The following is a 14,651-nucleotide window of genomic DNA, read 5'->3' as shown; positions in this document are numbered from 1 at the left end:
CTCCCTATTTTAGGAGGTTTAAAAACTGAAGTTCATGTAAGACTCCCTTCCAATTGCCAGGCCCAAAAACTATCAACAATTTTTTAAAAATCAGGCAATGAGTGAAAGATTTAGATCTCAAAGCTACAGATATCAGTTAGAGGGATTTCCAACACAGGCCCTTTATTTTCTACTCAAGGTAACATTAATTTTCAGGAACTACCCAAGCTGGTTTCATAGTCCTCAAATGATGGGGTCCCTCTTCTTTCAAAGGTCCAAGCAGAAATTTAAAATTTATCATCACACTCTTCCCCCAACACAGTTCTTAGGATGGATGGGACTCCCCCCAAAATCTTTTATCCACATTTGTTCACAACTTCTCTCCCTTGAGGACCTACCTCCTTCTTATATGTTCAAAGTAGTTGAGAGTGATATTAATTTTTCTTTCTCATTTGGGATTGAGGAAATTTTTGTGACATGATAAAATAGAGCGAGAGAATAAGAAGAGCATCTTATACTTTTACTTTCTTCCTTTGTCATGAATTCTCTTGCAAATTCATGTCTTAAGCCTTGCTCTACCATGTCTCGCAGTGACAAACGTGCCTTGTCTGAGTGCTCACAGAGGAAGGAAATATCATCACATGTCAAGTGGCTAAAAACACAACCCCCCTCCCAGCCCACTGCTCCTGGATTGTTCAGGGGTTCCTGGCACATTACCTCTCAGGGTTAATATGATGATTAAGTGATATAAACTATATACAAAGTACTTAGCATGGGGCCTGACAGAAAGTACTCAACATTAACATCATTAATGTTAATATTATTGAAAAGAGTCCCATATAAACAGCCTCTAGAAAGTAAAAACTATGAAAGTAAGAAGCTGGAGTTCTGCATGTGACCCCCATCCTGAACTGTCATGGTTGTAATGCCTGGGCATGTGGCTTCTCTTATCTTCCAGAGGCTGGTAAATGTTTAACCCCTCAGGCAGCCTCTTTCTGCCACTAGTCCACCTTGGGCAGAACTTCAGAGAATCAAGCCAATTTTAATATTAAGCCAGAATTTTTAAACAAGGTGTATAGCACAGTTTAGCATCCAAAATAATTTAATAATGAATCTGGCCTGTTTCATATTAATTGTGACTCTGCTGTTTTTATGGCATAGATAATCAAGAAGTTTGCCCAGAAGGTAATGGTTTCAAAATCATAATGATACAATCTCTTCCTTTCTTAAAGAAAGAAAATGGATAAAATCGTTTTTCCCTAAACTGTCCTGTGGAGTTAAAAACAGCGTGCACATTCGAAGGAAACGAGTCGTAGGAGGAAAGCCAGCAAAAGTGGTAAACCCGCACAAAAAGTTATAATGTCACTTCCCAGGAACAGCCCAAGTTTGAAAAAATAAAGGTGGAGGTGGAATGTGGTAATTACAAGAGACTGAGAGTCTTGCAATGGAAATAGCTTTGAGCCACCTGTCTGGGAGGATGGCAGTGACCATACAAATGTCTTTACAGGGAGACTTCCCATGGCAGGTGGCAATCAAGGAAGGTGAGAAAATCAACTGTGGAGGAATTTATATCGGTGGCTGTTGGATTCTGACTGCTGCACATTGTGTCAGGTAAAAAAACATCTCCAGTAGATGTTGGACTTCCTGAAACAATGAAGTTAGGTAATAGAGATTGTGGCAGGTGATAAATATATAAGAAAAATAATTGACAAGTTCCACTCTATTATCTGCAAACGCCCTCTGGTATTCATGATTGGGATCCCAGAGGCCAATTCCCCAGAACCCACTGTGTTCCCCTCACACCAAACTGTTGATCCCAGCTGGCAAGGGCAGATCAAACCTGTACATACCAAGTTATTTCACTTGGATCATTTGCATGGATCAAGGTCAGCTTGGAGAACAGGTTCAGAATTCTGCCCTCAGTCATGACCTTTAGAATGAATGAAACACCATTTATTGAGCACCTCTTACAGACCAGATACTGTGTCCAGCACTTTCATATATGTTATTTTGTTTTTAATAGTCTTAACAGTCCTAAGAGGTAAATATTATTCCTCCCATTTTCTAGATAAGCAGACTGAGACTAGAAGTTATATAAGTTGGCTAAAGCAACACTACAAGTCAGTTGCAGAGCCAGGGTAAAATCAAGTTCAATGTATCTGACAGTAACTTAGATGAAGACCTGCTTAGAAAATCTGCAGGTGACCCAAAGTTGAGAGAGATAGGAAATCTGTTGAATGACACCCATAAAAATCCTCATGGATTGGAGCAATGCACCAACTCTAATTTCGTCCTTCTGAATGACCCTTTTCTCTTGGCTTCTGTTACACAACACTCTCCTGGTTTTCTACCTACCTCTTTGGTCACACCTTCTCTGCCTTCTTTGCAGCTTCCTCCTCCAGTGACTGAACATTATTGCTTACGTGAAATACCTGAGTTCCTCAAGGTGTATCCTGGCTTTCTCTTCTCTTCTTACTTCTTCTTCCTAAAATTATCTGTACTTTAAAATACCACCGTATGCTGACACAACGATATTTCCAGCCTAGACCTCTTCTCCAACCCTGACCCTACAGTATACTGACTATCTTGGCTCTATCAGAAGTAAATCAAATTCAAAAGGTCTAAGACCGAGCTCATGATATGCCCCTTCCCCCAGGTATGGTCCTGACCCAGTGTTCCCTGTCTTAGCAAATGACAGCACCATTCATCTAGCTACACGGGGCAGAAATCTAAAAATCTTCACACTTCACTCCCTCAACCCTACCATAGCTCAGCCAGTATGTCACCAACTCCAGATGGCATCTTTAATTTCCAATTATTTAATTCTCGAAACTTCTTTCCATCTCCACTATTACCCTGCTCCCACCTGTCTCCTGGATTATACCAACCGTTTCTGAATTGGCTTACCCACAGTCACTCTGCCCAGCACTGCCCCCATCTAACCATTGCCTACTGTGCAGCAAGAGTAGTAGTTCCATACCTGGTTTTGACCACTTCCCACTTAAAATCCAACGGCTTTGCATTCCTCTTGGGATAAAAAACTAAACAAAATGTTTAACACAGTTCATTAGGCCCCAAGTGATGTGACCCCTATTTACCTTTGCCGATCTCGTCTTGCCCCACAGCGTCACTTCTTGCCCCTATTCCACCTGCTCTGGCCTTCTTTCCATTATTCAAGTGTACCTTGCTCCCTGCTGCAAAGAGACCTTCACATATGGTTTCCCATGCCTGAAAGCATCTTTCCTACCTTGTTTCCCTAGTTAGTGCTGCTCATTATTCAGATCTCAGCTCAATCCTCACGTCCTCAGTGAACCTTCCCCCACTCCCTAAAGTCTAAGCCCTCCTGATATGTTCTCAGAACCCATGTGCTGTGAGTTCCTCGAATACATATCTTCACTGGTGTGATTATCCATTTAATGCTGCATACTTTCCTAGACCCTGGGTTCCATGAAAGCAGGAACTATTTCTGATTTGCTCATTTCTGCATCCCAGTGGCTAACACCGTGCCTGGTAATAGTAGGTACACACTAAATATTTGTTAAGTAAATTGAATGGATCAACAGTTAAACGTTAAACAATATTCAGGACCTCTGATCTTGAAAAACAACCAAAAGTAATATGAAACACAGCATTCTTGGAATTCTCAGTTTAAATAAAGGCATCCTGAACACTCATTAGTTCCTAGGAGATCACTGTTTAATTGTAAGGTGATTCCCTGAGAAAGTGATGGTAGACACCCAATTTGCTGGAAACCACGAGGTGAAAACTGATATGAAAATAGAGTGAGGCATTGGGACAGGCAATATTTAGCCCATTCACCATTTCAACCAAATTCTAAAACAGCTGCTGTGTTCCAGGTATAATACTCAACACAGGCATCTACCTATAGATGATAAGACCCTATCTTTGACTTCAGGTAGCACAAACAGGAAGAAAGTCTTGTGAGCAAATAAATACAATGCAAAGTTAGGATGAAGTCAGTTTTAAAGGTCAGAATGATGACTGTTGTGGTCTTCACCCTGGGAATCTCTGGGGTTCTGTGCTCTGACTCCCTATTTCCTCAAGCACATTTCTTGCTAGATGCTCTCTGGTCTCTGCTTAAACACCTTCAGTGCCGGTGCTCTTACTTCAGAGGCAGCCAACTCATTCTACTTCTGGCATACCTGGTAGTTAGTAAGATCTTTATGTCCCTAATATTGAGCAGTTAGATGAACTATTCCTCTCTTCATTTACCCACGGACTTTAATTCTGTCCTAAGAAAATTTAATTGCACTGCTTCATGACAGCAAAGATAAAAAAAAAAATCTGGGAAAATGAAAAACTTCCTTAAAAAGGGAGAATTTAAAGATGAAGCATCAGAAGTCCAATTTATATTGTTGTTTTTTGTTCTCAATATATTTATTTCCCTTTTCCTTTCTGTTACAGAATCAGCAAAATTCGTCGTTACCAAATATGGACATCATTTACAGACTTGTTAAAACCTGACTCTCAGATAGCTGTTCAGTTGGTAAATCAAATTATTATCCACGATAAGTACAGTGGAGCCACCTACCAAAATGACATAGCTTTGATTGAAATGAAAAAACACCCACGCCGAAAAGAATGTGTGTTGCCTCATTCCGTCCCTGCCTGTGTCCCCTGGTCTCCCTATCTATTTCAACCTAATGATAAATGCATCATTTCTGGCTGGGGACGAGAAAAAGGTATGTTTTACAGTTTGTTAATCAGAATCCAGGGGCTGAAAAATGAATAGGAATAGAAATGCATAGGAGCTAATCTCCTAGTGTTCAGAAAGAAACATTGCATCAAATCCAGAAAAATGAATGTCCAGCCAAGGCCAGCTCATGGGCATAGGACCTGTGTGGCTGCCCATGGGCTCTGGGCACCAAAGAGCCTTGTGCTTGGTGTACTGCTCTATTGTCACCATCAAGAAATTCTTAACAATTTTTGCAGGGGCCCCACCTCACATTTTCAATTTTCATTTGGTTCTGCAAATTATGTAATTGATCCTGACCTCGAGTTTCAAAGGATACCTATACTCTGTGATATAGAACATACATTGAGGGGTAACCATTCACCAAGAAAAAAATAGAGTGATGGGGGATATACAGCATGGACTTTCTGGATTTTTTGGAATGATATGGATGAAAGATAGAAAGGTTTTCAAAGGGATAGTCATAGTATATGCTGAGTCAGTGATCCCACAACCCTTCAGCTCTCTCCGCTGCCCTCCCCTATTCTCATGCCTCACACCTCCACATCCCACAAAGAGAAAGAGACATAAAGAATTCATTCTTTGAGCTTCTAAGAAGACCTGAGGTGAAAATTCATATGAATACGAGATGTAGACTCTTAGGGACAAATTATTAGCAAGACATGCTAAATTGGAGATAGATTAGAATTAATTTAGGCAATGCTTTTCCCTTCGTCTCAAAGTCAGCCTAGAAATTTAGCTTCCTTTTGACCTCTTAAACTCTCTTTATAAATAACTTCACTGCATTGGTCTAATAGACTCCTATTCCAACACATTCTTTATAATTGCCATATTGAAAGGTATAAAATATGCATGTAAATGAACCTGGATTTGTGGTATGTTTGAATACCCAAGATTTACAAAATACTAAAATTTTATTAGTAATTAATTCATCCAGAAAGTATTATGTCCTTATATTCGTTCTTTTTTTTTTAATTAAATTTTTAATTGGAGTATAGTTGATTTACAATGTTGTGTGAATTTCTGCCATACAGCAAAGTGAATCAGTTATACATATACATATATCCACTCTTTTTTTAGATTCTATTCCTGTATGGGTCATTACAGAGTATTGAATAGAATTTTCTGTGTTATACATTAGGTTCTTGCTAGATATCTATTTTATATATAGTAGACTTTATATGTCTACTATGTCATATGTCAATCCCAATCCCCCGATTTATCCCTCCCACCCTTTTCCCCTTGGTATCCATAAATTATGGTTATATGTCAATCCCAATCTCCCAGTTTATCCACCCCCTCCCCTTTCCCCTTGGTAACCATAAGTTTGTTTTCTACATCTGTGACTCAATTTCTGTTTTGTAAATAGGTTCATTTGTACCATTTTTTTAGATTCCACATATAAGCAATATCATGTGGCATTTGTTTTTGTCTCACTTACTTCACTCAGTATGACAATCTCTAGGTCCATCCATGTTGCTGCAAATGACATTATTTCATTCTTTTTATGGGTGAGTAATATTCCATTGTATATATGTACCACATCTTCTTTATCCATTCCTCTGTCTATGGACATTTAGGTTGCTTCCATGTCCTGGCTATTGTAAATAATGCTACAATGAACACTGGACTGCATGTATTCTTTCGAATTATGGTTTTCATTGGATATGCCTAGGAGTGGGATTGCTGGATCATATGGTAGCTCTATTTTTCACATTTTTAAGCGATCTCCATACTGTTCTCCATAGTGGCTGTACCAATTTTTATTCTCACCAACAGTACAAGAGGTTTCCCTTTCCTCCACACCCTCTCCAGCATTTGTTGTTTGTAGATTCTTTGATGATGGCCATTCTAACTGGTGTGAGGTGATACCTCATTGTAGTTTCAATTTGCATTTCTCTAATAATTAGTGATACGGAGCATCTTCTCATGTGCCTCTTGGCTGTTTGTTTTTTTAATATCAACATTTTAATTTTTTTTTTTTTAAAGCTTTACATTCTTTTTTTTTTTTTTAATTTATTTATTTATTTATTTTTGGCTGTGTTGGGTCTTCATTTCTGTGCAAGGGCTTTCTCTAGTTGTGGCAAGTGGGGGCCACTCTTCATCGCAGCGCACGGGCCTCTCACTGTTGCGGCCTCTCTTGTTGTGGAGCACAGGCTCCGGATGCACAGGCTCAGCGGCCATGGCTTACTAGGCCCAGCCGCTCTGTGGCATGTGGGATCCTCCCAGACCGGGGCTCGAACCCGTGTCCCCCGCATTAGCAGGCAGATTCTCAACCACTGCGCCACCAGGGAAGCCCCAACATTTTAATATTTTATGTTATTTTATTTTGGCTGCACCTTGTGGCTTGTGGGATCTTAGTTCCCCAACCAGTGATTGAACCCTGGCCTTTGGCAGTGACAGAGCAGAGTCCTAACCACTGGCCAGCCAGGGAATTCCATGTTCTGTTTTTTAAAAACTTTTATTATGTACATTCACATGTACTCACAGAAGTAGAGATAAAAGTAAAATAAACCTACCTTTCCTCACGCAGTTTTCACAGTTATCAATATTCCACCATTCTTGTGTTAGCTCCCTGAATTGATCACAGTCACACTAGGATAATTAGGAAAGTTTATTCATAAAGGAGTTAATAACAAAGATGTAGGTGGGAGGTTGGGGAACCACAAGGGCTATGCAGGAACCCAGGACTAACAGTACCAGAACTGAGACCTTTCCTGGATCTGAAGGTATAAGGTGAAGGAGAAATTACCAGAAGGGGAAAGAGTCTTAGGTAAAGCAGGCTACCTTGAGAGAAGTAATGACCTTGGGTTGAAGGTTATAGCCAGCTCCAATCTCACTATCCTCTCTCCTTCCCTCCTTCCCTTCTGCTGGAGTCCTCTGCTGGAAAGCAGCTGGAAACCAGAGGTGAAGGCATTCCTATCGAGGCAATCCCTCCAGCTCAGGCTTTCAGGGCAGAGGGCAGGGCACTGAAGGGTGGAGAAAGGATCCAAAAGACAAATCAGGAGCTTTTCAACATATTCCCCCACATGCACTTACTTTTTCCTGCAGCATATCAAATCAAATCCCAGCTATCATGTCATTTTACCCATGAATACTCCAGTATACATCTTTACCAGGTAAGGACTTAAAAAACAAAAACAAAACCACAACACCCTTCATACCCAACAAAATAAAAATGATTCTGTAATATCGTCTAATAACCAGCTGTGTTGAATGTGCCTTAATTATTGACAAAAAATTTTTACAATCAGATTATTTCCATTGGGATCAAAACAAAGTCCACACATTGCATTCAGTGGCTATTTTTCTTAAATCTCTTTGAATCTAGAACAGTTACCTCTTCCTTTCATTTAAAACGTATTTATTTTAAATGAAACTGAGTCATTCTTATTTTAGAATTTCCACACCTTGAGTTTGGATGATTGTATCCTTGATGTGGCATTTAACATGTGCTTCTATTCCATGTATTTTCTATAAACTAGTAGATATACTCTTATGCACTGATTTATTTATTAATCAAATGTGATTCTACACATTTATTGAGCCCTTTCTGTGAGTGCAACATAGTAAAGCTAAAGTGCTAAGATCTCACTGATGAAAAATATGAACCCAGCCAACAAACAAGAGGTGCTGAGGCTACAAAGTGGGATGGCAAAGGCCAGCTCTCAAGGGACTTACAGTACAGAGGCACCATCAGACGTGAATGCCATCTCCAGACAGCAGAACGTGACAGAGGCTTCAAGAAGCATACAAAACAAGAGTTCAGGGGAGGAAGCAACCTCCTGAGTCTTAAAAATCTCTCACATGTTACAAGAGCTCCCAGTTTTTGGAGGCTTATCCTGAGTTAGGGGAAATAATAAATTACTAATTTTTTTTTTTTTTTTGCGGGACACGGGCCTCTCACTGCTGTGGCCTCTTCCCGTTGCAGAGCACAGGCTCCAGACGCACAGGCCCAGCGGCCATGGCTCACGGGCCCAGCCGCTCCGTGGCATGTGGGATCCTCCCGGACTGGGGCACGAACCCATGTCCCCTGCATCGGCAGGCGGACTCTCAACCACTGCGCCACCAGGGAAACCCAATTACTAATTTTTGAAAAGCTGTTATCCTGAATAAGGTAGTCATCTTAAGACTAACTTGAAGTACGACTTGACGGAGAGAAAAACTCTTTCCTAATTTGCTACCTACATTGGTGGATTTGTTTCTTCCTCTGCTTCCCAGAAGAGAAGAATATTAGTCCTACAGTTAACTACTACGTGCTCAATACACTGCTAGGGTCTGTGGCGGTGTCCTCTCAGGATAAGCAAGAGGTCTCTGTCCCCAGGTAGTTTAGAGATTAATTGAGGAGCCATGTCATTTGGCATAAAATACTTAGTGTATAATAGAATTACTGAGTTCCTGCATTAATTACATAAATATTTATTAAGTAACTGCTTTGTGCTAGCATGAGGCTGGGTGCTGGTGCAGCAGTGAATTTATCAGGCCTAGCCCCTGCCCTCTTAGAGCACATAAAAATTGCTGCAAGCTGGGAGAGAGGAAGAGGGGAGACAGGGCAAAAATTCATTCCTGTACCTGAGACATCTCACCCTGTGTTCTTAGGTTTTTCTCATCTTCCCTGGACTGCCAATCAGCAACAGCACCTGGTCTTTCTCTTTCCCTGGACCAAGTTCAAGTCGCAAGTCTGTGACTTAAAAGGAAAGGAAATCCTAAATCCTCTTTCAATCACTTTCAGATCATTTAGGAGATAGAGCTCCTCACAGAAACAAAAACACATAGATACTGGTAACTTCATATGTATTTCCTTCATCTTAAATTCTTATATTAAAAAGTTGTTTGCACTCTAACCAGCACTTTCAAGGAAATAAGGGACTATAAGAAGACAGGAGCTATTTATGTAAGCTGATAACAGATTCCTAGCCATCCCCCAGCCCTGCCACTGGACTCAGTGATCAGAGTGTAATAGTCTATCCTATTCATCTCACAGTACCCAGGCCAGACTTTCAATAATGCCCCTTGACTATTTTTAGAAAGACAATTCTAGAAACTGGGGATACCATCAGTTGTATGACTAAGTTTGCTAATCAATTATCCTCAAAAGTTTACATACGTATTAAAGAAAATATATATTCTTATATGTTCCTAATGGTTTACTAAATTATGAAAGTAAATACTTAGAGTTCTCATTTGTAACTTCAAAATGTCTACTTGCTTTCTCTCTTTGTTTAGATAACCAAAAAGTCTATTCACTTAAGTGGGGTGAAGTTCGCCTAATAGCAAACTGCTCTAAGTTCTACCCAGATCGCTACTTTGAAAAAGAAATGGAGTGTGCAGGTAAGCACTGAGTGGCTTCTCAGAGATGTCTCTCTATACGCACTAACCAAACATGTTTTTCCTCCCCACTGAGTCACCCCCTTTATCTGGGCCTCCAACTCTTAACTTTGGCCTCTGGCTATTGCATCATCAAACTTTTTCAGTCCCTTTCCCTCAGCTCAAGTTCCACCATCTGATACCAAGAGGAAAAATCTTCCTTAAGCCATTATGCAGCAGTCTAGCAAGGTGATTAAGAGCACAGCCTCTGGAACCAGACTGCCTGGGTTTACATTTCGGTTTTTACCAATTACTACATGTGTGACCTTGAGCAAGTTTCCTCACCTGCAACCTTGGTGATCTTAGTAGATGAGGAAAGTGAGATGCAGAGCAGTTATATAAGTTGCCCAAGTCTTACACACAAGAAGTGGTATATTCGGAATCAAAACCCAGATTTCTAAGTAAAAATCCAGACAATCTCATTTCAAATGCGTCCAGTTGGAAGTAAATTCTCCCTCCTCAGAAATCCCTTTATGCTTCCCACAATACTGTCCACTCTCTCCTTTAAGATCACAGAGATGCTACTGCCACTACCTAACACAACTACAGCAGTCCCTACTTTTGTTGGTGACCCAAAGGCAGGGTACCAGCCAGGGTAGTGCATTTAGGACACTTTATTGAAACCATTTATAAATAGTGGGTTATAGAAAAAGGCAGAGTTATTGACCTCCTATAACTTCTTGGATACAGTGATTTAAAATTTTAGAAAGTCGTAAGAAGAAAGTATACAGGCCATTTCCTGTGCCCTCCCATCTTAAAATGGAGTTCAGGATTACAGAGGACAAAAGGAGAGAATAGCACAAAATCTACCAAGGGGCACTAGCACAGTTAAGAGGACAAGGTCTGGCTGCCTGGGTTCAAGTCCAGGCTCTGCCACTTATTAGCTGTATGACCTGAGACAAGTTAATTAACCTCTTTGTGTCTTGTCTCATCTTAAAATAGGGATAATAATGATACTTCTCTCATAGGGTTGTGTTGAGGATTAAAACAATGAATGACGAATACATATTAAGCACTCAATGATCACTAGGTACTTCTATTATTTTCCCACTCAGCCTTTGGTGCTGCTTTCAGATTGCTATCTCACCATAGTATATGCTTCCACAAAGTAGAGGAAGCAGGGGGAGACTTTGCTAAACTTGGAGAATGAGTAGAAGACACAGCATTTCCCAACCTGCACCTCTACAAGTCCGTGGGCCCCGCTCTATAAGGGAGCGCACGTGTTATTGCCTGTTAGGAAAGTGTAAGAAAGTCAGTGTCAGTACAGGCATTGGTGGAAGAGGCAGGAAATCTGCATGGCAGCCTTGACAAATGGAAGTAAATGTGTGATTTTCTTTTTCCTTGGTCTTTCTCAGGTACAGATGATGGTTCTATTGATGCCTGTAAAGGGGACTCTGGAGGCCCCTTAGTCTGTAAGGACGCCAACAATGTGACTTATGTTTGGGGTGTTGTGAGTTGGGGTGAAAACTGCGGGAATTCAGAGTTCCCAGGCGTTTACACAAAAGTGGCCAATTATTTTGACTGGATTAGTCTTCATGTAGGAAGGTCTCTTATTTCTCAGCACAATGTATAAAAAACTGTGCTCTCTCTCTTCTTTCTACGCTTTTCCTCTCAGGAGTTACATTTTAATTGAAATGATACTGCATAAGTAGTACTTCTTCATGGAAAAAAATAAAGGCAATTTTATTGGACATTTTTTAAAGGTCTCTACAAAGTTTATGCCATTTTGGAATTCTGTACAATTCTCAAATAAAAATTCTAGTCAAGCATACATATTTTATTTATTACAAAATGTGATTAAATGATCTCTTCATACAGGAGTGCTGTATTGACTGTATTAAAGGTTTAGCTAGTTGGATTGGCTTCACATAAGCCTGGTTCAAACCCCAACCCTACCACCTACTCCTTGCTTGGCCCTGGTCAATTTATTCTCTTTTTTGTGTCTCATTTTGCACTTTTAAAGTGGAAACTGGAATTTTGAGAAAATGAAACTGCATACTAAAGGAAAATATTTGACATAATACCCATCGCAGGGAAATAACAGACCTCACAACTCTTGTCCCATTTTTCTGCTTCTTTAAGCATTCAGAGCTCTTGAAAATTTTGAGTTCCTCGTTTCACAAGTTCTCCGTGACCCTTTCTTTAAACGTCCCCACAGATACCATGACACAACCACGGACCTCCTTGGTGCCAAACCTCACAGCCAGGAAGCCATGCGCGCCTCCCCCCAGCCCCGCAGCAGCAGCAGTCAAGCCCCTCAGGGCGCCACACTCTGAGGCCTGCTGCCTCCCCAGCTGCTGGTCTCAGCTTCCTTCCCAGCCTCTTCCTTCTGGTCGCCGCTCTCATTCTGTGTCATCTAGATTCAGCTTTAAATACCACCACAGTCCAGCGGCACGCAAATCCATGTCTCCAACCCTGACCTTTGCTAGAACTCCAGACTGTATCTCCTGAGCATTTAACATCTCCTTCTGGATATCTTCTGGATATTTTCAAAGAAAGAAGGCCAACCTCAAACTCTGCCCCTTCTTAAACCCCTTCCTCTCTCCTTAGTAAATCCCCCATGGCCTCAGCGTAGAGTGGGCACCCAGTCTCTTTCTATCACGTGAGCCTGCCTTAATCCCAGTGTAGCACTTGTCATCACCCAACATATTCTGCTTTCATTGTCTACCTCTTCGCCCACCATCCCACTGGCCCCACTACACTGTAAGACACAGGAGAAGAAAGATTTTGGCTTCCTTTCATCAGCATCCCTAGCACTTTGTTCATAAAAGGTGCTCACTGCTTTTATTATTATTATTATTTTTTAAAGCACAGCTGTCATCATCCTGAAGGCAGAGGTATATTTTTCACATAAATATTACCTTTAAAACCTGAGGTAAAAAAAAAAAAAAGCAAAAACACCTGGGGGCCAGCTCTGGATACAGCCCAATTGCTTTAATAATACAAATGCCCATTTCTACATATATTCCAAAATCAGTTACTGCCCAGATTTTTTTTCCTTTTTAAAATTTTAGTAAAATATACATAAAAATTTTTTTAAACCATTTTAACCATTTTGAACTGTACCGTTCAGTGGCATTAAGAACATTCACTTTTTTTTTTTTTTTTTTTTTTTTTTTTTTTTTGCGGTACGTGGGCCTCTCACTGTTGTGGCCTCTCCCGTTGTGGAGCACAGGCTCCGGACGCGCAGGCTCAGCGGCCATGGCTCACGGGCCCAGCCGCTCCACGGCATATGGGATCCTCCCGGACCGGGGCATGAACCCGTGTCCCCCGCATCGGCAGGCAGACTCTCAACCACTGCGCCACCAGGGAAGCCACACTCACATTTTTATGCAGCCATCTCCAGAAATCTTTTATCTTCCCAAACTGAAACTCCTGAAACACTAAGCAGTAACTCCTCCTCCCCTCCCATGCTGCCCATTTTTAATTCCTTTTGTCATTGAAGGCAGGAGAGTGTTTGGTTACTTATAGCTGTGAAAGAAAGAACCCCAAAGTAGTGATTTACATAACAATTCTTTATGATTTTGCTCTTGCACCTGGGGATTAACTGGGCTGGCTGGACGGTTCTTCCGTCCTCTCATGCAGCTGCCATCAGACGGAGCTGGAACAAGGGTCATCTCCAAGGCTTCTTCACTCATGGCTCGTGTCTAGTGCCTGGGCTGTGAGACTCAACAGCTGGGGTTCTCAGGCATCTCTATCTATGTGGTCTTTCCACATGGGCTCTCAACATGGTGACTTGGGGTTGCCAGACTTCTTATATAGCAGCTGACAAGTGTCCCAGGAAAACCTGCGGAACCTGCACTGGCTTTTTATACCTAGCCTGCCTGGAAAGTCATTTAGCCTCACTTCCATCACAAAGACCTGACCAGGTTCAAGGGGAAGAAATATAATCCATCTCTTGATGGGAAGGGTGTCAAAGAATGTGTGGCATACTTCAAAACCACCACCTTGTCCTGACCCAGCAAACCTGGAGCATGTGGCACTTTAGCAGGTGTCTGTTTATGAGCAAAAAAAGAAGAGTACTAAGGTCTGCAAGCCGGGAAACCCAGCATATGGGCACCCTCAGCTGATCTTAGGAGGAAGTAGCATCGTGGCCCTTTGAAGGACCAGTCTGCACAATGACTTGAGACCTGGAGGATTCACAACAGAGTGTATCACGGTGGGGCATGAAGTGTGAAGAGCCTGCTTCTCCACAGTGACCTTGTGTGGCAGAGACCAGGAGCAGCAAAAGTGGGATGACCTGACTTCCGGGCTCTCCCAATTTAGAGGTTTGTGTGAGGGCTCCTGGATGCACACCACAGAAGCCAATAGAATCGGTTTAATGGAAAAAAATAGATTTATTCAAATATATCATGCAGTTCACAGAATCTCCAGAAAAGCCAGAAAGATGGAGGCTACAAAGACCACTGTAGGAACACTCATCAGAGATTCCCACTGCCACTAGCTTGGGTCCAAGGATCTATGCACAGCTTGTACTGCAGAGGCTGGGCATTGAACACTACTGCTTGACCCTTTGCCATCACTGCTTCTGTGAGTTAGCATGGTCTTCCCTGAAGGTGGTCAACAAACAGAGGTCACTAAATGTGGAGCT

At 41.5% G+C, this 14,651-nt stretch overlaps 1 protein-coding gene across 1 annotated transcript in view; it reads left to right on the top strand.

Annotated features, from left to right (window-relative positions):
• Nucleotides 1-11,633, top strand: part of CFI (complement factor I) — a 47,900-nt gene extending 36,267 nt beyond the window's left edge. The window contains exons 10-14 of the mRNA XM_060096203.1: nt 1,212-1,315; nt 1,487-1,590; nt 4,405-4,682; nt 9,920-10,024; nt 11,416-11,633. Coding sequence (XP_059952186.1) covers nt 1,212-1,315; nt 1,487-1,590; nt 4,405-4,682; nt 9,920-10,024; nt 11,416-11,633 — 809 coding nt within the window. The remainder of the gene's footprint in view (nt 1-1,211; nt 1,316-1,486; nt 1,591-4,404; nt 4,683-9,919; nt 10,025-11,415) is intronic.
• The last annotated feature ends 3,018 nt before the right edge of the window (nt 11,634-14,651 follow it).

Source organism: Mesoplodon densirostris, chromosome 1 (assembly GCF_025265405.1).
Source record: "Mesoplodon densirostris isolate mMesDen1 chromosome 1, mMesDen1 primary haplotype, whole genome shotgun sequence".
Lineage (NCBI taxonomy): Eukaryota > Metazoa > Chordata > Mammalia > Artiodactyla > Ziphiidae > Mesoplodon > Mesoplodon densirostris.
The sequence above is the reverse complement of the archived record's forward strand: the minus strand, read 5'-3'. Positions and strand labels throughout refer to the sequence as shown.